Here is a 23,060-nt window from a genome sequence, read left to right as displayed (position 1 = left end):
GGATATTTTTTAAACCAATTTAGTTAAATCAGTGCAACCACCCCATCCCACCCCAATGTGGACCCTCAAACTGGTTTGATTCTATTAAATCGGTTCAGCTTAAGTTGGTTTGTAATAGACTTAAACTGAACTGATTTCAGACACACTTAAACTGTGCCCATACTTAGGAATTGCACCCATTTAATAAATGGCCAGTGGTCCCCCAGGCTTTGTGAAATCAGTGCATAAACAGCATGTAGAAAGCTCCTGTTTTGTGATATAGATGCCATCGCTGTATTAATGGAGCATTGTGGTGGCTCGAGGCATTTTGTCTTTAGAGTGGATCTGCTACAAAATCTTTCATGGTGTATTATGTGCCCCCTCCCCTCATATTTGGCCTCAGATCACTGGCGAGTGCCAAAGGAAGAAGGTCAGTGGCAGGTTATTAACTCTCTTTAATCCCTTCACCGCGTATCCAGAGAGTACAAATGTGAACTCATTTTTTTCTCTTTTCATAGAAATTGTGAATAATGATGATGTATCTCATAAAATCACTTATTAATACAGCCATGGAAATTCAGTGGTTTCCATTCTCAAGATTGCATGACTACCTTTTTAATTTGGTATGGATTCACACTCAGCTTTACTTTCAGTCTTAGTGTAAGGGAAACTTAGGACTTGGCTACACTTGCAAGTTACAGCGCAGTAAAGGAGCCCCGGGCGCACTGGCTCACTACCCGTCCACACTGGCAACGCATGTAGAGTGCTCTGACTCCGTGGCTACAGCACTGCTGGTACTCCACCTTGGCGAGTGGAATAACGTTTGCTGCACCCCCCCTGCAGTGCCGCGGTGCCAGTGTGAACGAGGTGTTGCTTTACTGCGCTGTGATCAGCCTCTGAAAATGCCCCATAATCCCCTTAAGTCAAGTACCCACTCTTGTCATTGTTTGGAATCAGCTGTAGGAATGCGGAAATGCCCTTTGAAAGCTCCATTTCTGACAGCCAGCTGCTTATCTGCTCCAAGACAAAGCAACCATTAGTGTGGAATGCTGTGTGTGAGAGAGAGAGAGGCGGGGGTGCGAGGGAGGGCTCTGAACTTACAAGACAGCATGCTGACATGCTCTCAGCCCCCTCAAAAACCCACATACATACAACACACTCCCTGTTGCACTCCCCCCTCCATTTTGAAAAGCATGTTGCAGCCACTTGCATGCTGGGATACCTGCCCATAATGCACCGCTCCCAATGCTGCTGCAAGTGCCGCAAATGTGGCCACGCCAGTGCGCTGCCAACTGTCAGTGTGGACAGACTGCAGTGCTTTCCCTACTGCACTCTACAAAGGCGGGTTTAACTCAAAACACTCTATATCTGCAAGTGTAGCCATGCCCTTAGTCTGGTTGGTTGTATTTGCCCTGATTTGGGGGCATATAATAAACCTGGATCCTTAAATGAGTCCAGTTCATAAAGCATTCTGTAATCCAGTGAGAGATTTGAAGTTTATTATAAAACATAAAATCAGGTGATCGATGAATGATTTGGATTTCATGGTGAACATTTTGCACAGCTTTGTATGAAAGTGCAATATTTGCTGGCAGAATTTGATGTCCACAGAATTTATCTGTATTCTTAAAGGGACATATTCAGGATAAAATTCATATTTTGAAACAAAAAAATTCCTCACCTGTGTTTCTAATTGGTTGAGCTTTTGAAGCCTTATGTTCAACTTGATGGCCTTTGGAATGAGGAGGCACACAGAGCCTTTGGCATGTGGCACAGGTGGAAATGGGGAGACAGAGTCCATAGCATGCAGGGTGGGGTGGCAGGGAGTCCTTGAAATAGAGGGTTTGGGAGGGTGACACACAGGGAACCTGTGGGAGGGAATAGAGGAATGCAAAGAGCTGCTGAGAGTCCCATGAGCTTGGCCTGCTTACATAAGCAGTTAAATTTGCAACCCTTTAGTGTTACTTTATATTATTAAAACTAATTAAAAATATTTTTCACAGTCTGTTTTCCTTTTGCATTTCATTCAGCCTGGATAATGAAACTAGGCAAATCTGTTTCACTCTTGTCCCTGACTAGCTTCACTTTCTCATCCTCGTGCTGGAACAATGCTGTTGTATTTGGGCTGCAAATGGTGCAGGGAAATGAGATTACCAAAATCTAAACACAAGACTGTGTTCACTCACGTTGTTTTGATATAATGAAAACATGTTCTATTGACATGAGGTTAATCATGACTTCCTGACAGTGTCCCATTAAAACAATGTGAACAGTGTGTTCAGCTGCATTTGCTAAAATTTAGATTAATAAAAGAAACTTAGTTCTTTGGCCTTAAAATAAGCATTGTGTTTATTTTCCCATTACAGGAAACAGAGGAAATGGGACTGGAAGCTCACAGACGGGTGATGCACTTGGAAAGGCATTGGCATCTGTAAGTAATGATTATTGACACAGTCTTCAGATTAATTTAAACCACATCTTTTTTAAAATGTTGATCATGGTTTCCCTTATTCATAGTTATCTTTTTGTTACTTATGAATACCTACAGTTAGAAGTTAAATATGTCCAAAACACAGTAACCTGAAGTGTTAATGTAACACTCCATGATACATTTGTTTACATTATGTCCATGTCAAGGCAAATGGAAATTATTGCTTTTATTTTTGGGAGGTTCCAATCAGAGTTTTGCTAGGCATTTGCCTATCCTGCAGAAGATCAAGATATCACAAATGAGCATGGATTGGGAAGTTGTGTGTACAAAGCAAACTTTACAAACACTGGGTGTTTAGCTTAATCATAAAGCAAATTCTTTTCCGTAATATGTACATAAAACTCCGCATTGGCCTGCTAAACCCAGGGTTGTGAGTTCAATCCTTGAGGGGGCCATTAGGGATCTGGGGCAAAAATTGGGGATTGGTCCTGCTTTGAGCAGGGGGTTGGACTAGATGACCTCCTGAGGTCCCTTCCAACCCTGATATTCTATGATTCAAGTCAACGAAATTTATCTGAGGGCAAAATTAGGCACAAGGTTTAAAGTGCATGCACAGTGGCCATATAACATTGGGATTTGAAGGTACTGTGGGAAAAACAACCTTTTAGACTTAATAAATAAAATGTCAAGTGATGTGTGCTCTGTTATAAGCTATCCAACTTCAATTTATGGAGCATTTTAAAAAGGGGATTTGTATTGCATGTCTGAAAGGCAAAATCAGTGCAAGCCATTTATTAAGTTAGTTTCAGTCACTGGAAGATGCCATTGCAAATAATGAAATAAAATGAAGTAATAAATTGAAACATTGCAAGTCCCTAAACTATTAAAAATTATTTAAACTTTTGTAGATAATAATAATAATAATAATAATATTAAAATGCAGTAAAACAGTGTGTGTTAATAGTATTAAAGGAGCCATTATTTTTAATAGCACAGTTCCGAGGACAGAACACATTTTGAAAACATTGTTTATATTCAGTGTCTGACTTAATACTCTGTATAGCAGAAATTCCAGATCTATGGGTGGTGGCTGGGAAAGCTCTGCCGACTTCTGTTGTTTAGCACTCTGGAAGCCTAATCCTGATTCAAGAGATAAAAATGACTCTCTTGCAGCTGCAAAAGACCATCTCTGGGCTGCTTTCTGTTTTTCCCATCTCAGTGCACTGCACGCAAATATGCACACTCATGCAGATGCGGTTAGTCTTGCTTCCTCTGATGGTCATATGTTAAAGGATGACCAGCTCTGATATGTCAGATGGACTTCACTGATGTCCATATCAGGTAGCAGATTTCTCTAAATCTGCCTGGCTTTGGAGAGAAAAATAATGTCCCTGTTGCTTTTTCGGATCAGGTACCTAGTTAACAATTCCAGGAGTGCAGAGGGCAGTCCTGTGTTTGGCTGCATGAACTGCCCATCTAGTAAAGAATTTGGGCCATTTTTGGCTCTGCTGAATCTGAAGGAAAAGCTTCTTGGACACAGCAGTGTTTACAAGCATTGTGCTGTTCATTATTCTACAGCTCTCCTAGAGCATATATGGTCCGCAGCCTGGCCAAATTTTTTGCTAAAATCTTGGCCTTATGGACTAGCCCAGACCCATGTGATCTTGTGAGATTTTCAGTTACTCTCCATCTTTTTCCTGTTGAACAGATCCACAGGTATTTTTCTCTTACTGTGACTAGCTTGGAAAACCAGGCTCATGTTTGGAGAAAATTCCAAATTTACTGTGAGTGGAAGTCAGGGCAGGAATGTTTAATCTAACTGGTGGGTGGGCTTTGGTTGTCATAGTAACTTAGTTCTGTCATCCTATGTTGTTGCTTGGCAGGAGCAGCCAGGTCATTCCATAAATCATTTCTGTCATAGCTGATGGTGATGCATTCCATCTGCTCTATCAGTGCATGCCATAGTCTGCACACTTCAAATCCCTTGCTTCATCCATCTGCTCCCTTTACCCCAAATACACACACACACAGCCCACTTTTCACAACTGTTCAGAAAGTAATACAGCAACATTACTTTTTGAGGAAGGGAATCATAATGTTTGGAGTGAAAATGGTGCATTTAAATTTCAGTGGCTAATAAACTTTGTGAAATTGTATCTGTTTTTGCAAAGATTTTTTTAAAATGCTTAAATTGTCTTGAATTTTTAAAGCCACTATCTGTCTTTTTAGATGTTAAACACCACTACTAGTATTATTAGGAGGAATTTCTAGTTCTAAGATTCTGTTGCTGTACATCTTACAAAGGCCTTTCATGTGTGAAACATCAGAGGCTACACCATTTGTTCCTCAGTTTAGGTATTAAAGACCATACAGAATACTGTGTGATTAAACATGTAAGGCCAGATAATACATTTGCAAAGGTTCTTTTATTTTAGGTTTAAGCCTGGATAATTGTGGTCTTAATCTCAGGGTAGGCAAGAAAGAGAATTGTACATGAAAGTATTTACACAAAGTTCCGAAAGCCCTGTGGATTATGCATTAGTTTGGATAATGAACTAGTGTAGATAGAAAGAGAAGAAAATCTGGGTATTTGTGCCATTTCTAATGTGTTTCCCTGAACATTTGCCAAACAATAACCCTTTAAGATTGTGCCCATGGAGGGTTATATGGAGGGAGAAACATCTGGTTTATTTCAGTGCCTAATGCCAAATCAAAACACTTGGTCTTTAATTTAGAGGAGATCAAACAGGAGAGCTGTTTAACTTTGTTGATTATATCAGACCTCTTTGTGATAACTTATGTTTTGATTCCTACCTCAATACTAGGGTAAAGGCCTTTGTGTGATCTGGGTAGTTAAATGGCCAGTGGTCCCCTAACAAAAGAAAAGAAAATGTAGGGAAGTTGACTTTTAAAAGTAATTCATGAATTAAGTTTCTTTGTTGCTTTAGACTCAATAACATTAGCATAACAAAGCTTAACTGAAATGTACACAGTAGTGTTTAAAAAATTGGACTAAGAGCTCCAAGGTTTGGCGCTGCGGGCTCTCAATTGTGCAGCTTTTGTCTAAGGCCCTTTTCATTAGATACTGGCATATTGGCACCCTGCTGATTGGAATGGACCGTGACTGATAGGAGGAGGAGTTTCATTTGTTGCAGTAAAATGAGTCATGTTACCGTTTAAGCCTGGCAGAAGGCATCAGAGTTGTTCATCATTGGTCATTTAACAATACAGCAGCCATGGGTTGCATGCAGAATGTGTTCTGATTTTGTATTTAACCTGTGGCTTTTAACAGGTTTGTTTGGGGTTTTTTACATGATTTTTAAAAAAGATTGCTATGTAGATAGCTGAAAAAAATGGATTATCTGGCTATGCAGGAAGAAGCCAGGAGACACTGGGAGCTTTTCTTCACTACTGGGTAAGTCGACCTAAGTTACGCTACTAGTTATGCTATGTAGTTTAGGTCGACTTACTCCGATGTCTTCACTGCTCCATGTTGATGGGAGACGCTCTCCAGTCGACTTACCTTAATCTTCCCGGGGAGCTGGAGTACTGGGGTCGACTGGAGAGCGCTCTGCTGTCAATTGAGTGGGTCTTCACAAGTCCTGGATGTGGTTTAATTAGGCTGAAACTTTATCCCTAAATGTCTGGGGGTACCCGGCAGATAAGCGTGCAGTGCAGGTAATTCCATAATTGTTTATGTATACCCAGTGGGATGAGGCTACTGTCAGCCCACCCTCTTTGCCCATCCTGGTCCCTAGCCAACCCACTGCTGGGACTTCGTCATCCTGTTTCCCCCCCCCCCCCCGAATTAGGGTTAAGGGGAGTTATAAAGTCAGATGTTCGATCCTGCCATACCAGTCATAGAAACTCCAACCCTCCCTCCCCGTTTCCACTCTTTTAATACCTACTTTAAATCCTTTACCAATCCATTTAATCTGATCATTATATCCCTTCCCTATCGAGTACTTGCTCTGGGCATCCTCCCCACACCTTCATAATGAGTTGTGACATCACAGCCTAACCTCCGTTTCATATTCACCCCAGTTCAGCCTCCAACCTGCTTTGGGGAAGGCAAAAAGCTCTCACATTGCCTTGGCCAATCTGATGCTGAAGGAAAAAGTCCTTCCCAGCCCCACAAGAGAGGAGTGACTAACATAATTCACACAGCAGATCATGACAAACCCTGGTATTTAACTACTCCCATGGGTGAGAGGATGGATTCTGCTCCACCTGGTCCAGGTAAAAAAGGGCTTTTCAAGCACCAGCAAGGACCTAAATAGTTCCTCCTCTTCTAGTCACTTGTGTCAGGGATGGTCAGCGTCCACATGCTGACCTGGTCTGACGCTGTTGCAGCAAGTCCCTCTCTGGCTCTCTAGCCCTTAAAGGAACGCACACCTTTTCCAACAAACCAGACAACAGCCCCGACCACTTAATGTGCGATAAGATCAAATTTTCTTTTGGCATGACATGTTTTGTTCAGACATAGAATTTATTGTGTATACCACCCTTTTCTTTGGAACATTTCAAGTTTACATAGCAAATTTAGCAACACAGTGTAATCAAGTCTTAATCGTAATTTTATACTGATTTGAAGTTCTTTCATTTAAGTCATTGGTCTGTGGAATAATTCTGGTTTTTTACATATATTTTCTATCTCATGTGCAAAATGTGGTGTGTGGGGTTTTTTGGAGTGTGGTTTTGGTATTTTTTGTTTATTAACTTATATAAGTATGAAGGACCAAGAAAGTATATGCAGCCCATAAAGTCCTGCCTTTGACACTCATGAAATATTATACTAATCCACCAGCTTCCGGCTTATCATCATTTTACCACTGAAATGTCAGATTGTGTTTGTGCAAAGTCAGAACTAGTGGGTGAATGGAGTTTCAGACTGCCAAACAGCCATCTGAAGGTTCAAATGTTTTTGTCTCTTCTAGCCCTAGAGTGAGAGAGATTTGAACTTATGACCTAGAAGAAAAATGTTCCATATCCCATGACCAGTACCTATACCTATCCAGTTCCTTCTCCAGAACAGATTTTCAAGGCGCTTACAATTTTAGATTTTAATTGGAAACTTAAAGATTTAATTTGCTGTTTTATCCAAAGTCACTCAACTGTATTATTATATAAAGCATAGAAAGATATTGTTGCCAAGTTAGTAATAGCTTTAAAAGTTCAAAAATGTGTATTATGTATATATTTTGGAAGCTATTTGTCTAGAAATCAACCAAGGAGAATCTTTATGTGCAAAATAATAGTTAGTAATAACAGCACAATTTCAGATGACTATTTTTTTTTTTGGTCAGGTGATACCAGTAATTAGAGATCAGTCTTTTTCACAGTATTCTCTCTTATTAAGGATTATTTTTTTTAAAAATTAACCATAATTTGTCAAGTTTTATAGGGTCTTTTGTCCATGTAAAGGAGAGTCACAGTTATTTCTCCAAATTTTCCTGAAGTTGTTTTTATACGTTATTCTCATTAATTATCTGTAGACTTGTTAACTTGACTTCCACAATTCTTCTTGAATTTAATCCTAAAGTTCTTGTAGTTTGTAAAAAGCATATTCGGCACTGCTTGTTTTGACAAGTACTTGAAAATGAAAGATCTATGGACTCTGTGGCCATTTTTAAAACCTTCTAAGTAATAAAACAGAGCTACGATTAATGAGCCAATCTTTTCATCAAATTAACATTAGTGGTGGCAACTGAAAGTATAAAAATGAGTCCAAATCAACAGATTTTTATTTTTTTTATTAGCTGTCACATATATTGATAGATATGTGCATCCTTTTGTTGTTAGATTTATTCTCCTGACCATACCAGCAGTAGTTTTCCATCAAATCCATCAACACCAGTTGGATCACCATCACCTCTCACAGGTAGGATCTACAACTTGTCAGTATTTTATTTGCTCTTTTGAAAACTTCCTCGTTAGTTTGACTTCACAATGAAATCTGTGGTACTTTCCATGCATATCTAATGGCAATATGGCTGTTACAGTAAACTTTCAATCTATCGTTTGTAGAATGTACTTGTATTGTACCTTGATTAAAAATGGTTTTCATTAATGTATTTGCTTGTTTAAATTTTAGCCAAAAAAACCTCACTCCAAACCCTTTTGTTTGTCTAATTTGTCTGATTTAACTAGTCTTGGCAGAATTTGATTTTTAGTTTTTTACAATTTTGATGGATATATCATGTTTATTATTTAGCATTTTAAAATATGCTTATCTGTTTAAATTTTTAAACTTACATGAAATTCTGGGGTTGAAGCATTTTTTTATTTTATCCATTTAAATTTTCATGGTTATGGGAAATTACAGGGGGAGTTAGAGTAGGGATTCAGACAATAATGATTTAATTATAGTAGACATTGAAATTCAAAAAGTTAAAACTTTATAGCTGTTAAAACATGAATTGTCAACATCATGTCAAAATATACAAAATAAATATCCTTAGATCAAATTCTTATAGGTTCTCAAGCAACATTTTTCTTTCTTTGCCTGTTTGCAAATTTTGAATATCATCTCTGGGTGCATGAGGATAATGAACTTGATATTTACAAATGTTGACTACTAAAAATCTAATCCTCCCAAGCCTAGATTTAACAGATTTGAGGGGAATACCTTGATGTATTTCTTTCCTTGTTTGTAATACAAATACTTATTGCTATTAAAGTTATAATAAGTCCAATATCATTTTTGCATAATTATTTTATGCTGTCTTTGGCCAATTATTTAAAAAAATTCTCATTTGCTAGGAATTTGAAGTTCTCACATAATAGTAATCTTATTTGTAAATACAGAATAGTAAAACTTGACATGTTAAAAAGTCTGTACTCTGTTAAATGTTTTTCTCTACCATTTGAGAGAAACAGCACTCGGTGATCTTTTTTTCAGAACAGCATACAAGATAATAGGGGATAGCTTTCAAAAACAAGCTGTGCGTTCCCTGTGGTGAAAATACAGTAGCCTGTAAAGTCATTCAGTTTTTGGGTGGGGCAGGTTTTCATTCATATTTCTCATGAACGTTTTCATAATGTGAGGAACATACTTGCTGTTTTCAAAATACATACTCTGTATTGCAGCCATTTCTGACCCCCACACTTTGTGTTAGTTGTGTGAATTTGGTAAGAAGCATTCCAGTGTGGAGATGAACGATGAGCAGCTGCTTAGAGCTATTAGTGAGTATTGCAGCTTTCACAGACACTGTGGCCTCAGCTGTCTAGTAAAAGTTGAACAGCTGTTCTGTACATAGAGAGGATTGTGAAAGCCCCATTGACTTAAATTTGTTGTTTAACAAAGAACTGGAATTAGGGGCAGGATGATGTAACTTTAACCCTGTTCATTCCTGTAGTACAATTTTGCTAAATTATTGACATTTTTTACATCAGCCTATTTTCCCACTCGCTGTTATCGGATGTATTCACACAAACTCCTCATTGATTTTCCTTTCCCTGCTGACCAGTTTTCAACAAGGGCTTTTTCTTTTTTTAAATTTGTTGATAGTGGAAGTTGTCGACTGTCCTTGACTCCAAGTGTCTTGTAATTTAGAGAAGTAAATCAGTAAATGTCTTTGCATTTAAAAAAAGTGTCAAATAAAGAAACTCACCTCATCCAGTCTTTTGGCCATATTTAGTGGATGCTGTGCTAGTTTTCCATGCGTTCAGTTGATGAATGAACGTCTCCTGGCTGACATGGCATACCTGAACAGCTGCTTTAGGTGTTTTTTCTGTAATAACTGAAAAATGCATGTTAAACTGCGTAATGAAGGGATTAATGCATTTCTTTGATTCAGTGGTTACAGTTGAAGAAAAATGTCTTGTGTATCCTTGTTCTGCTGACATGGCAGGTCAGAGCCTATAAGTTTATGCAGTATATATTTTTTTATCTTTTAACAACGAGGCAAAACTTGAAAGGGGGGTGCTTTGTGGATAGAGGAGAGTAAGTAAAACATTTTAAAGTAGTTACTGTGAAAAAGATCCAAATTGGGGTTCCTGATTAAGGATTCCACACCACTTAATCTTTGTGAGCACTGTAGACTTTCTTGAATGACTTTCATTAATGGAACTAACTTTCAGTTTTGGGGAATGGAGACTTGAGTCCCTGCACTTCTGACTCTGCCCCAGCACCACTGCCCTTGTCTCCTAGATTCTGCAGTGATTGGCGAGCCCCCCAGTATTCCCAACCTGATTCCAGCCTTATTTCTAGGTTCTAATTGGTAACCCACTAGTAGGTTCCACCAAATAGCACTGGGATCCTCTTCAGGGGAGAGACCAGCATCTCTTTTAGAAACACCTCCAATCTTGATTTTAAATTTGCCTGTGATAGAGAATCAATCACAACCCTTGATAAGTTGTTCCAATGGTTAATTACCCTCACTTGTGAGTTAGGAATGCTGGGTCCTATTCCTAGCTATGCCACTCATACCCAGTGAGGCAAAATTCAGAGTTGTTATTATTATTATATTTATCGTTATTGACACTTTTGGCAGCCATCTTTTATCTGGATCAAAAAACCCCAAAAACCCCACTACCATTACTGACTTGATAAAAGTATTAAAAAGTAAACACATGAAGTATCCTAAAATAAAAAATAGCGTTTTCTGAATAGTGTATTAAAAAACTTGATATTTGTTATAATCGTTGGTGGAAAGAAACCCCAATCAAAAAATAGTTTCAGTGAAATAGGGTGAATAGTGATATTTTTTGCCAAATCTAAAATGGCTGCTGACACATTTAATGGTATTCTTAGAGTTCACCTCTCTTCCCTTTTATATAATTAAAAGGCCTTGTTTATTTATTAGTCTAGTTATTCTAGGCTTGGGTAACTGATAACTCATTCATTCTTTCATTGCTAATTAGGGACCAGGGATCAAGCTTTCAGAAATAATGAGGTTGCCTTAAAACTTGACAGATCTTTTTAAAATGATAACTTTAGTGTTTTTTATTTGCCTTCTGACTTTTGAGTCTTTAGGTTCACATTCCCAAACTTTTCTTTGCAACAGCAACAGGACTAGAGATGCTCATGTCTTTACAAAAAGAGTTGCCATAACAAGAAGACTCCAAGAGCTGGAGCTTTAAGAAAAACACCAAATATTGTGAACTAACAGTAAAATCATGAGCAGTGGTAACTCCTCTGTCTCACCTTCCCTTGCCTGAATTGAATCCCAGTCTGCAAAAACTGGCTCACATGCATGACTTTTCAACATGGCATCAATGGACCTATAACATGTGTGTAAAGTTACACATGTACACATTTGCATGATTGGAGCCCTGGCATTTTGAGAATCCATTCCTATGGGATTGGAGGCATTCACTCAGTGAACTCTGAGGGCGGGGGGAAGCCCATTGCTGGCTCCAACATATGTTTGAAAGGTAAGGAGTTGGGGAAGGCTGGGATGGGAAGGTGAAAACAACAGCATTGAGGTTGTTATATATGATCCTTGGAAATCTTCACTTCTTTGGCTTATTTGTTTTTTCCTACTGTTATGTGGGTGCTGCACCAAAAGCTGCAGTTATTAATTGCAGGGCTAGTGGTGCCAGAATGCTTTTTCATGAACAAACTTCTGTAAGAGGGAGTGGGGAGAGGCAAGCAGGAAATTAGTGCCATCTGGCAACCTACATGGCCATGGAAACAAAATACACCAGTAATATTGAAAAGTCCCCCATTATTACCAGAAGTGTGCAGGTTGCATTAACTGCAGGTTGCACTCAGATATTTTTGTGAGGGGTCCCAGCCAAATAGTTTTGCTCTGGGCATAATTATAGTGAACAACACCTCTGTTGTCCAAAATGAAGTAGTACATCGAACGCTAGATGAATATGTGCAGGTTTAGAAGATTCATGTTCTGATTAGATAAGTAGGCTGCTTTCTTTCCTGAGGTTTTCAGTTTACATTCTGCTTTTATTTATTCCTTTCTGACTAATATTTAGAATACTACTTTAGGGAGTGGTGTACTCATTCCCTCCTATCAGTAACTGGCACTTGTTAAAGCTGCAATTAATGGTTTCCATAAGAAGTTGCTGTCTCCTAAAATGGCTCTTTGGCATTGGGTTGGTATGATCCTCGAGCTGAGCCTAAAAATTCTGGAAGATATTTAGACAACATTTTTGTAAGATTTAACTAAGTATTATCCTCAAAAGTAGGATGTGACAGGTAATGCTGAGGAGATTATAGATGCAAGACCAAGAATAGCTGTACGAGGTGAAAATTTGTGGTTACACTCTGGTACTCTGATAATTATTTTGAGAGAAAATCCTAGAACAGTCATGGCAGAAAGGTGCTTGTATGAAATCAGAGATCCTCTTTTTAACTTAAATTTTGAAAGGAGATATCTGAGATGTTTTTGCAGTTGTGCAGTATGCAGTCCTTTTCTTAAATGAAACCCTTGTTTTAAAGGGTGACTGTTTGTGGATCACTGAACAAAGGAACTATAACATTATTAAACTTCTTCCCGGTTTTCCAGGAACAGAGCTATGGCTGTTGTTAAAGGAACGAGCCCCAGGCTCTTCCTTTAATGAGTTGTTTTGGATTGTATGTCCATAATTTATTAATGTAATTGCTTTATTATTACATTTGTATGGCTAAAAGGAAGCTGTCTTTAATGGACATAGAAATACATGTAGCCTTTATAAAAGATGCATTGTTAGCTGATGAGAAAAATACATGTACTACGTCAGGCTTTGTGTTTAGAAAGTTCTTTTTCAGTCATTGCAGTTCATATCTATTTATTCCTAAATTGTACATGGTTATGAATATTCTATATGGCAGATTAGAATGTTTATATTTTAAACTTGCAATAAATATATGGGTAATTTGAATAAAATTGCTACTTTGCTTCATAGATAAAGAATTGTTTTTCTTCAGCTGAAATGAAACTTGTTCTAATTTACCTTAAATACATCTGAGATAACAGCCAGATCATATTTATCTTTAGCTTCCTAAATGTGACATGCGTAATGTGTACAGAAAGATTTCAGTTGGAGTAGATGGAAAAAATTAATTTAGAATAAAACAAAGCAAAGTAACGCTTGCAACTTAATGAGAGATGTCATGGAGAAATGACATACAAAACAATTTTTATCTTCAGTTCCACACCCAGCTGATTTTTAGTTATAAATAAACTAGTATATACTCTTAACTGCCACAAGGGCATAATTGCACATCACTAATATAAAACAAAATTCAATAACATTTTTATCATGATACTTGGAAGAGACAGGAGCTTCACAGGTATAATTAACTGCATTAGTCCACTGGCTTTTTTGAAAATCAGAAAATATAACTTGTATATAATAAGTAACAGTACCTGGGATCTTTTCATCAACAAGAAACATTAAAATTGCAGGTGCCAGTTATCTGAAAATGGTCAGTTACAAAGAAAAATGAAGAAACTTGATCTCCTTTGCCAACCCTTAAATTACCCTGTCTTCATACAAATTATGTTGTAATTTCACGATGTTAAAATGTGTATGTTTGGTTCATAAATGTGTGTGTTAACCTGTACAATTTTGGCAGGGGCCAGTCAGTGGTCTAGGACTGGAGGACAAGCTCCCTCATCTCCAAACTATGAAAACTCTCTCCACTCTTTGGTAAGAATTGTTTGAAGCTACATATTACTTTCTAGCTAACAGTTGAAGGTTCATTTTTGTATAAATCCTGCATATCATTAATGAAAACAGTAGGATATCATTACAAATGAATTCTTTGCTAACAAATGGTCTGGTTCAATTGAACAATATAAGACATGTAGGGTGTGTCTTTCACCATCTGTTCCTTGGGCATCAGGCTTCTATCCTAAGGACAGCTGGTGCTAAAACACTGTTATGAGATTCCAGTACCTTTTCACAAACCCATAGCTAATTCTTATCTAAAGCTCACTTTGTAGAGTAAAGATTTAATATCTTTGCATTTATATCTACTTTTTTTTTCTTATGTGGTAATCCTATGGGTTTTTTCTCATTATACTATGACTAACGTATTACAATTGGACATTTTTACATTTAAGTATTATTAACTTATTGTTATTGGGGAACATTAATTACTATATTGTACTGAAAAGGACAGACTTTCTATACAGAAGAAAACACAGGAAAGAAACTACAGTATTGGGGGGATGGGAGGAATTTGCATGTAATAGGTTTGAAAAATCTCTGAAGGGTTTTAGTTGCTGTCTTTCCTTTGCTGGTACAGTGTCAGGAAGGGGAAAAAGAACTGATAGAATATTGAGCAAGGCTTTGGTTAGTTGTTAATAATTCTAGTTTCCAAAAATATATAATTCCTTTTTTCTGTGACTAACAGAAATAAATATAAAAGAAATCAATTTCCTTTTCTTCACACATTTTGCAATTATATGTAAACAATATGTGCATCTTAGAATGCTAACATTATAACTGCAGTGTTGAGCATTTAGCCTTTTCATACCTTAATAAGATCTCTGTTGCATTAACTTGACTAACATTTTATGCTGACATGCACATCAGCTGTTTCCTCACCTCTTTTTTGAATTAATCTTAACCTGTGCTTTGCTTCCTGTTCTGTCTTGACTTTGCCAGAAAAATCGAGTTGAGCAGCAACTTCACGAGCATTTGCAAGATGCAATGTCCTTCTTAAAGGATGTCTGTGAGGTACTATTTCTCTTCAGATGGTGCCTTTTTGTGTTTCTACTTACATATTTCTATTAAAATCTTAAATTAGCACAGTGTGTGTCCAGTCTTTTGCCTCCAACACTTTGCCATTTTAGTTTCTAGAGCACTGCAAGACCAGAATCATCTTTGCTTATTTCTCTAGAGAAACAATAAAGATAGACATAGAGAACTATTTTGTGGCAGTGTACAGAATTTGTGCATTTACTAGGGAAAATATTCCAACATATGTTCATACATTTAATTTCTGAAGTTTATAACAAAATTTTGGAATTTGTGTAGAGTTGGATTTGGAACACAATCACTTAAAGCCTTGGGCTAAACCTGTATCTGGCTTCTGTAACCATATACCCTCAAAAAGGTCACTACCTTTCTGAATTCTCATTAGGAATTTTTGCCCAAATGGTGATACTGATTTTATATTTTTTCTCATGTGCTACAAGGCTTTTTAGTTTTGGTACTCATTCTGGGGTTTTTTTTCTGTTCAGGCTGTGTAGTAGAAACTAAATAGCATTATTGACCTTATAGTAAGCTTTGTTTTAAGAAGCAATCTCCTCTTTGTTTCTGAGATGGCTTTCATTTCACATCTCTAGATATCTTAGTCTTTTTCCAGTTTATTTATAGTGCTAGTAGGTGCTTCTGAAGCCTTCCTTTTTCATTTTGCATTTCATTTGCTGTCTTGCATATCTCCCAAAGTAGAAACCATTACAATATAATGAATTAAGCAGATGTATATAATAAATGACCTTTAGTGCTCCTCTTAACTCTCAACAGCAGTCTCGAATGGAGGATCGCTTGGACAGACTTGATGATGCCATCCATGTGCTACGAAACCATGCTGTGGGGCCTTCAACAAGCCTGTCAGGTGGCCATGGAGACATACATAGTTTATTGGGGCCATCCCATAATGGGCCAATTGGAAGCCTAAACTCAAATTATGGAGCATCTAGCCTTGTCACAACCAATCGACAAGCTTCAATGGTAATATTTTTTTAAAAACACATTAATAAATAAGTGTTTTGTCTGTAACGGTTGCCTTCTAATCTCTTTAAATCATGGTAGAGCCTAAAAAGTTACAGCTTGACTGGAATTTGTGCAATGTACACTTTCTGTGAAATTTATCAAGAATACTAGAGGTGCATTGATGGTAGAAAAAGAAATGGCAGACTGCTGCACCTGCTACTGGTTTCCAATTAGAGGGGATTTGGGTGGTGGGGCATGGAGGGAAAGAGGAGAAAAACTTAGGCTTTGGCCTGGTCAGTGGCCCATAAAATCCTGCTGTGACCATATGCAGAAAGCTGAGACTTTCTGCTGAGAGCATTTGAGCTTATACATGCATTTTTTCCAGATGTGTAATAATTGGCAGAACAGTTTTCTCCTTGAAATGGTGAATAGGGAGATTGAGTGGGAAAAGCAGTCAAGAAGGACAGAATTTCAAGCGTTCTGGTCTGGAAAAGCTGTTTATTGTAAATTGGAACTAGTCTTCAATAGCAGATGCTGGCAGAAGACTGGAAGGAAGCTGTTGGAATGTGGAACCATAGTGTGTACAGACTCAAAATTTAACTTCTTTTTTTTTCCAAATGAAAACGGGTTTTGAGCACAGCTGTAGTGTAAGGAACAATCAAGAGGAAACCAGTTTTAGATTAATCCTTAAGAAGAGTGAAATAATTCAGTCTATCTTTTTTAGTTTCTTTTTAACATGTGAACCATTCTGAGAAAAATGGCATTAACTCTTTTGTAGATCAAAAATATTTGTTGAAAGCATTACACTACATAGCAAATTAAATCTGCTCATAACGTTTTGCTTCCTTCACCCTCCCCCCACCCCAAGCTTAAACAAAAAAAATTTTTAAAATGCTTATTTTGGTGTGCCATGTGTTTGCATGTTTACACCATAATTTTAAAGACCAGTTACATGCTATGAAATTTTCTATTATAAAACAGATTCACAGCTGGGTACTGGGTGATCAAGGTAAAATTTCACCTATCATCAAAATAATTAGGTACCCCAATTGCTTAAGGGTTTGTATTCTATAAAACAGAATTAGTTCCATGTGTTCTCCTTCAGAGGTCAGATTTCCATTTATATTAATTTTAGAGCCAGTGCAGTAAACCTCAAAAGAGGTACTTTCCTGTAAACGTTTGGTTTTTGGGTTTTTTGGGTTTTTTTGGAGGGGAGTAGGGGGCGGTTCAGCAGCATATGCAACTTCAGGCATTCCCATCATTTCACAACAGGCTTTAAGTAATGAAGCGGGTTATGTATAAAATCTTTGAAATTAGAATGCTCTCTTCTTTATGTTGCCCATGCATTTAAGGAATGCTGTAAAAGGGAGAATTTTATGGTATTCCAGTACATAGAGACTGAAGTTGTGTATTTATGGTGGAAAACTGTAGCCCTTTTAGTTGAAATAATGTGTTTCTCTGAAACTGCAGTGACAATACTGTTTTAGCAAAGGAGATTTTTCTGTCTGGGGTGTGAAACCTTCTGATCTTTCTCTTCACTCTGAATTTGTTTACGTGGTTAGTATATCCTCCTGTTTTGGTATGTGTATGAGTTGTGGCTGATCCGTGATTTGTGTTGAGCCATGGCGACATCTGCCCACCTTAAAGATGCTCAAACAATCAGCACATTCTTTGAAATGCCATACACCATCATAAAGCATTTTAGAGTGCATCAGAGTATATAGGATATGACGGCTGTTGTAGAGCAGGAAACTAATTCCCTGCTCCCTTGTGGAGGTATCTTTCAAAAGGGTGGAGGGGTAACAAATTAACCAGTTGGAAAACAAAATGCAGGATTAAAAGAGAGACAGAGGGTTCGAACAAAAGAGCTTGAGCAAAATATTTCATGTGCTGCTTTTGGTTATGAGTATAAATCTAGTGTAACCAACAGCAAACTTTGGCCCAATATATAGGTTAGAAACATATTGAATTTCCCACTAAACTGGGCATAGTCAGTCAAGTGTAGATGATGCCAAAGTGTATTGAGATGCTTTTTTAAAAAGTTGTGTTCTAGACTAGGCTAGGATTAGCTTTATAAAGTTTTAGCAAAATATGTACCAATGGAAAATTGCTGGCCAAACTATATTATAAACCAGCTCCTCAGGAAATCGGCTTAAATTGTTTAAACGTGGTTGTGTGGTGATTGTAGACTAGCTCTGTAATACTGTACTGGATTTTTATTTTTGATTGAGAGTTGCTATCCATCCATCTAAAACAAACAAAAAAAAATCCAAAGAATAAAGCAGCAAATGTAATTTTGGGCAGGAAAACAAGAAAGTGCATAGCAGAGGTTGGCATCTAGGCTTAGCGGTATACCAACTGGCTGTTCTTTTGGTACAGTAGTGACCAAAATGTATATGGTCCATACATATACATAGGAAGGCCATAGATGCAGTATTCTACAATCTGTTCATTTGGAAAGCTTTATTTATTTTATCATTCTTTTATTTTTAAATGGTATCAACACAAGCAAACGGGAGGAAGAATTCTAATGATAGAGAAAGAGAGTTTTATATGATGTGTGTACTGGGTTTTAAGAGATGGGCCTTTGTTTGCTTATTCAGTAACTAAATCTCTCTTTTATCAGAGGGGTAGCCATGGTCGTCTGGATCTGTAAAAGCGGCAAAGAGTCCTTTGGCACCTTATAGACTAACAGACGTGTTGAAGCATAAGCTTTCGTGGGTGAATACCCACTTCGTCGGATGCACGTAGTGGCATATCTCTGTTATGTTTTTGGAGGAACCTTCCATAAAACTTACATTAAGGAAATAATAAGCTTTTATCAGCCAACACAATGCATATGTTAATGGAAGAAATCAACATTGATAAGGTTTTTATGATTTGGAATGTATTTCTCTACCCAACGAATTATGTTCATCTGGATTTAGCAGTAAATGAAACCTCATCTTCTGCAAAATCTGAATACAAGACGTTTTAGCTCTTTAATAATAATAATAAATTAAATTTCCCTAGAAGAAGATGATCTTGGCAGAAGAAGCTAGGAAATGAGTAATTTAACTCCTTTTTATGTAATTAGTGTAGCCAGACATGGTTTTATTTTAACATTTGCTTAATTTTTGAGCCAGGTTTATTTTAAAACTCCAGTTGGCTTCATTTCCTGCTCTCTGAATGTCCTTAGTTTCTATTTTGCAGGGCTGTCCATTATACTTACTGTGGTCTTTATTCAAGGAAATGTTTTAATAACTAAAAGTCATCAAATATTATATGGCTAGTTAGTGTGTTTTCTGTTTACTGGTCTGTAATATAATGGAAAGGGCACAGCATGGATTGATAAAAGCCAGGAAACTGAGTTAAGGATGAAAATCAATCCTTAGCTCACTCTGTTGTTACTTTTTAATATTTTTATCAAGTCAGTAATGGTGGTGGGGTTTTTGGGTTCTTTTGGTCCAGATAGAAGATGGCTGCCAAGAGTGTCAATAACTATAAATATAATAGTAATAACTGAATTTTGCCTCACTGGGTATGAGTTCCCAGATGCAACAGGAATCTCCGAAGAGTGGGTGATCTTTGCAGGATATACCATATCTGCTGTAATACCTCTTCACCAAAGGGCAGTTTAAGGCCCCAAGCTGCTCTGTCCAGTCCAACCCCTGCCTGTGCACAGGTCTCCATTGATGTCAGTGCAACTCTATAGAGACTATATTCACATAGAACAACTTGTGGAATTGGGGCTGAGTTTAGAATTTTGACTCCTGAGCTCCATCAGGTGTGTCTGCTGAGTTTAACATCTGCACTCAGCATACTTTAAACTTGGTTGTGGCCAAATTGACCAGGTCATGTAGTTCGAAAACCATTTAGTCCAGATTTCTACCAGAGCTGGAACCTGCTTTAACCGTAACAGAGTTTAACTGTCCTTAAGTACAGTTGTCCAGCTCAAAAACAACGAGGAGTCTAGTGGCACCTTAAAGACTAACAGATTTATTCGGGCATAAGCTTTCTTGGCTAAAAAATCCATGTATCTGAAGAAGTGGGCTTTTTACCCACGGAAGCGTTTGCCCAAATGCTTTAAGGTGCCACCGAACTCCTCGTTGTTTTTTGTGGATACAGACTAAAATGGCTACCCCTCTGATACGTTGTCCAGCTCAACTCTCTGGCCTATCTATGTAGGTGAAGACTAATTCTCAGTTTCCCAGCTTTTGTGAGTTATGCCTCCTGATGGTTTGAATTTAATATTTAGAGTGAAGCATGTGAAGCAAAACTATACTTAACAGGAGATGGGTTTATTTTCCTACATATCATTCTAAAACTTCCCCACTTAGGATAGTCTAACACAGTTTTTATGTTTCATCTACTTTTTCATTAATTATATCATCAAAAATACTTTGCAGAAAACCTCTTTTCTCCATGGCCCTTTAGGATTACTACAGCCCACTATTTAAATTCATAAATCATATCCGGTTAATCCAAATCAGTTTGCAAATGCATTTTTTTTAAATTTAACTATAAGAAATTTTAGATTAAGTAGTCAGTGTTTACAATCATGTTATGAATGGATTATCCATGTATGCCTGTATTGAGAAACATTTTAAAATAAATATTATTCACTCAGTAACCCATAATAATTGCTCTATATCATGTAAATACTTTTAAAGAGCATTTTTAAAACCCTCATTTACCCAATAGATTTCAACATGTCTTTGGGAGCTTTTGTGGTTTGCAATTTAGTGAAAATATGTGCTTTTGTAGATAACAAAAAAAGTAATGTATCTACCACACATGGTAAATACCTAAACTACTTTGAAAAATATTAAGATATTTGTATTACATTTTAGGTTGATTTGCTTCCCAGATTTTTCTTAAACTGTTTTTCAGTTACAGAGTCATAAAGCATGTCTTGGTCAACTGATTTCAATATATAAAAATGGAATATAAAGGGAAATTGAAGTATCTTTAAGGTTTACTTAGAAGTAAACATGAAAACGTCTAAGTTAAAGTTCAGAACAATCCTTTTTTGCTTGAAAAAATTAAATCCTGCAAATCCATTATAATGGACACACTGGCACCACCTTACGTATAATAGAGCACCTCTTTCAATAAACTACATTAGGAGAATTGCCTCGGGATGCACAAATAATCAAGATGTGGATTAAAGTTACGTACTTGGCATAATCAATAGTCCATGCACTGTTGTTTACACAGCTAGACTGAATGAGATCTAGAATTAGTTCACCTTTACTCACATGCAGGTTTTTTCATTGTCTGCCATTGTTTTATTCTTCTTGCTGTGGAGCAACTCATTAGACTTAACGTTTTTCTGTTGTGAGAACTAAACCCATTGATCAAACTAAATGAAAACAAATCCCTCCGTGAGTGCCATAGTGTAAGTACAGCAATGGAGAAGGAGAATCCACAAGGCAAAATTATGTCATTTTTTGGAGTCTGACTTTTATTCTGAAGAGAAGGTTCACAATTATTGAAATTTAGACAAGTATTGCATGAGGATCAACCCTCCTCACTCAAATAGCAGGCTGTCAGCTGTATGCTAATGAGCCAAACAATTAAAACGCCATCCTATCTGGCCTTAGTGAGCAGGCCGCTCTACTGAGACAAAGAACTATTTGTACACCTGTTGTGCATGTGGACAGTCCCATTCTAATGTGGTATAAAGATTAGAGTAAAAGCTTAAGGGATATGGTGAGCAAGGGTTAAAAGGGACAACAGTGACTGTGAAAGTTAAATTTTCCAGGAAATAGAAGAGAAACATTTGTGAGAGGAATCAAGTTACAAAGAGAGAGTACTGCTAACTTCATTATGCTGAAATATTCCAGATTGCGTGCTTCAAACAAGTCCCATTCTGCTGTAGTGTGATATAACAGGATGGTGGGGGGGGGGTTGTTTTGTTTTGTGATACATGTGTAAATACTTCCACTGCTATGCAAATGTTTTTGTTTTTCTTATGAAGATATTATTTTAAGTGTATTTCTGTAACTGGTGTTTGTAGCTGCAATGCAAAAAACATACTGAAACAGTCTTAGGGAGAACTGCAGAGTCTTAACAAACATTTTGTATTTGAAGCGTTTATTACTAAAAATATCCCAATGTTCGTTTACTAAAAAGAGGGAAAACATACACACACAGCCCAAAGAAAGCATTAAACGTGCTGATGGGATGAAAAGGTGAAATCATTTGAGTTAGGATTCAGTTACAAAGGAAAGTTAAGGTGCTGCAAGCTTTTCACATCTTCTTAAGGGGGCCCAAGCCTTTTGATGAACTGCGTGCATAGAAATCAGTGGGAATTGAAGGCATTGGGCACCTTTTAGGAGATTCTGGCTGAGACCCTCCCAGAATCAGTCCTTTAATTAGAATTCCAGTGTTTGGGTGTGTGAGGGTGATTTCTCTGGTTAATATGAAAGCTGTGAGAGAGAGAGAGAGAGAGAGAGAGCGAGCGAGCAGCAGCAGAGTACAATTTATAAAAATTAAGCTGTTATATTGGATCTAAAGCATTTCTTCTTGGGGCTCTATCTTTAAATTAAATTAAAGTTAATTAAAGTTCACCTACCTGTACTGTTCTTGAAAACTTGTGTGTTAATCAACTACGTACAACTGTCATCTCTCACTGTTAACTTTAATTCAGTTGATTATTCAAGGCCAGAAGGGATCATTGTGCTCATCTTGTCTGACCTCCTTTATAACACAGGCCATAGAACTTCCCCGAAATAATTCCTAGAGCAGATCCTTTAGGAGAACATCCAATCTTGATTTAAAATTTGTCTAATATCTTCAGTTTAAATCACATACTTGAGACCAGAATGAACACATTTTTGATGTGCTGGTCAATTTAATAATATGAAATACTTGAAGTAAAATTTTTCTGCAAAGCTCATTAGCCACAGTTGTTTGCTTCAATTTTGTGAGCATACATTTCCAGGTACTGGAACCTAGTGTTAGATTCAGCTTTTTTAATTTCCAATCTATTTTCTGAATTTGTCAGAATTGATCTATTGTTCTGTCATTTTTAGATTATCGCTAGATTTTAAAG

At 37.2% G+C, this 23,060-nt stretch overlaps 1 protein-coding gene across 7 annotated transcripts in view; it reads left to right on the top strand.

Annotated features, from left to right (window-relative positions):
- TCF12 (transcription factor 12) overlaps positions 1-23,060 on the top strand; it is a 281,050-nt gene that overhangs the window by 243,428 nt on the left and 14,562 nt on the right. For 4 of the 7 annotated variants that reach the window (XM_073303768.1, XM_073303769.1, XM_073303765.1 and 1 more), the window contains 5 exons: positions 2,346-2,410; positions 8,213-8,291; positions 13,932-14,005; positions 14,969-15,040; positions 15,833-16,039. In XM_073303768.1, the coding sequence (XP_073159869.1) occupies positions 2,346-2,410; positions 8,213-8,291; positions 13,932-14,005; positions 14,969-15,040; positions 15,833-16,039 (497 nt within the window). The remainder of the gene's footprint in view (positions 1-2,345; positions 2,411-8,212; positions 8,292-13,931; positions 14,006-14,968; positions 15,041-15,832; positions 16,040-23,060) is intronic. The other 3 variants (XM_073303771.1, XM_073303766.1, XM_073303770.1) reach the window with 2 other exon arrangements.

The sequence above is a fragment of the Lepidochelys kempii genome, chromosome 10, assembly GCF_965140265.1.
Source record: "Lepidochelys kempii isolate rLepKem1 chromosome 10, rLepKem1.hap2, whole genome shotgun sequence".
Lineage (NCBI taxonomy): Eukaryota > Metazoa > Chordata > Testudines > Cheloniidae > Lepidochelys > Lepidochelys kempii.
Note: the sequence above shows the minus strand (reverse complement) of the source record. Positions and strands in the feature narration are given on the sequence as shown.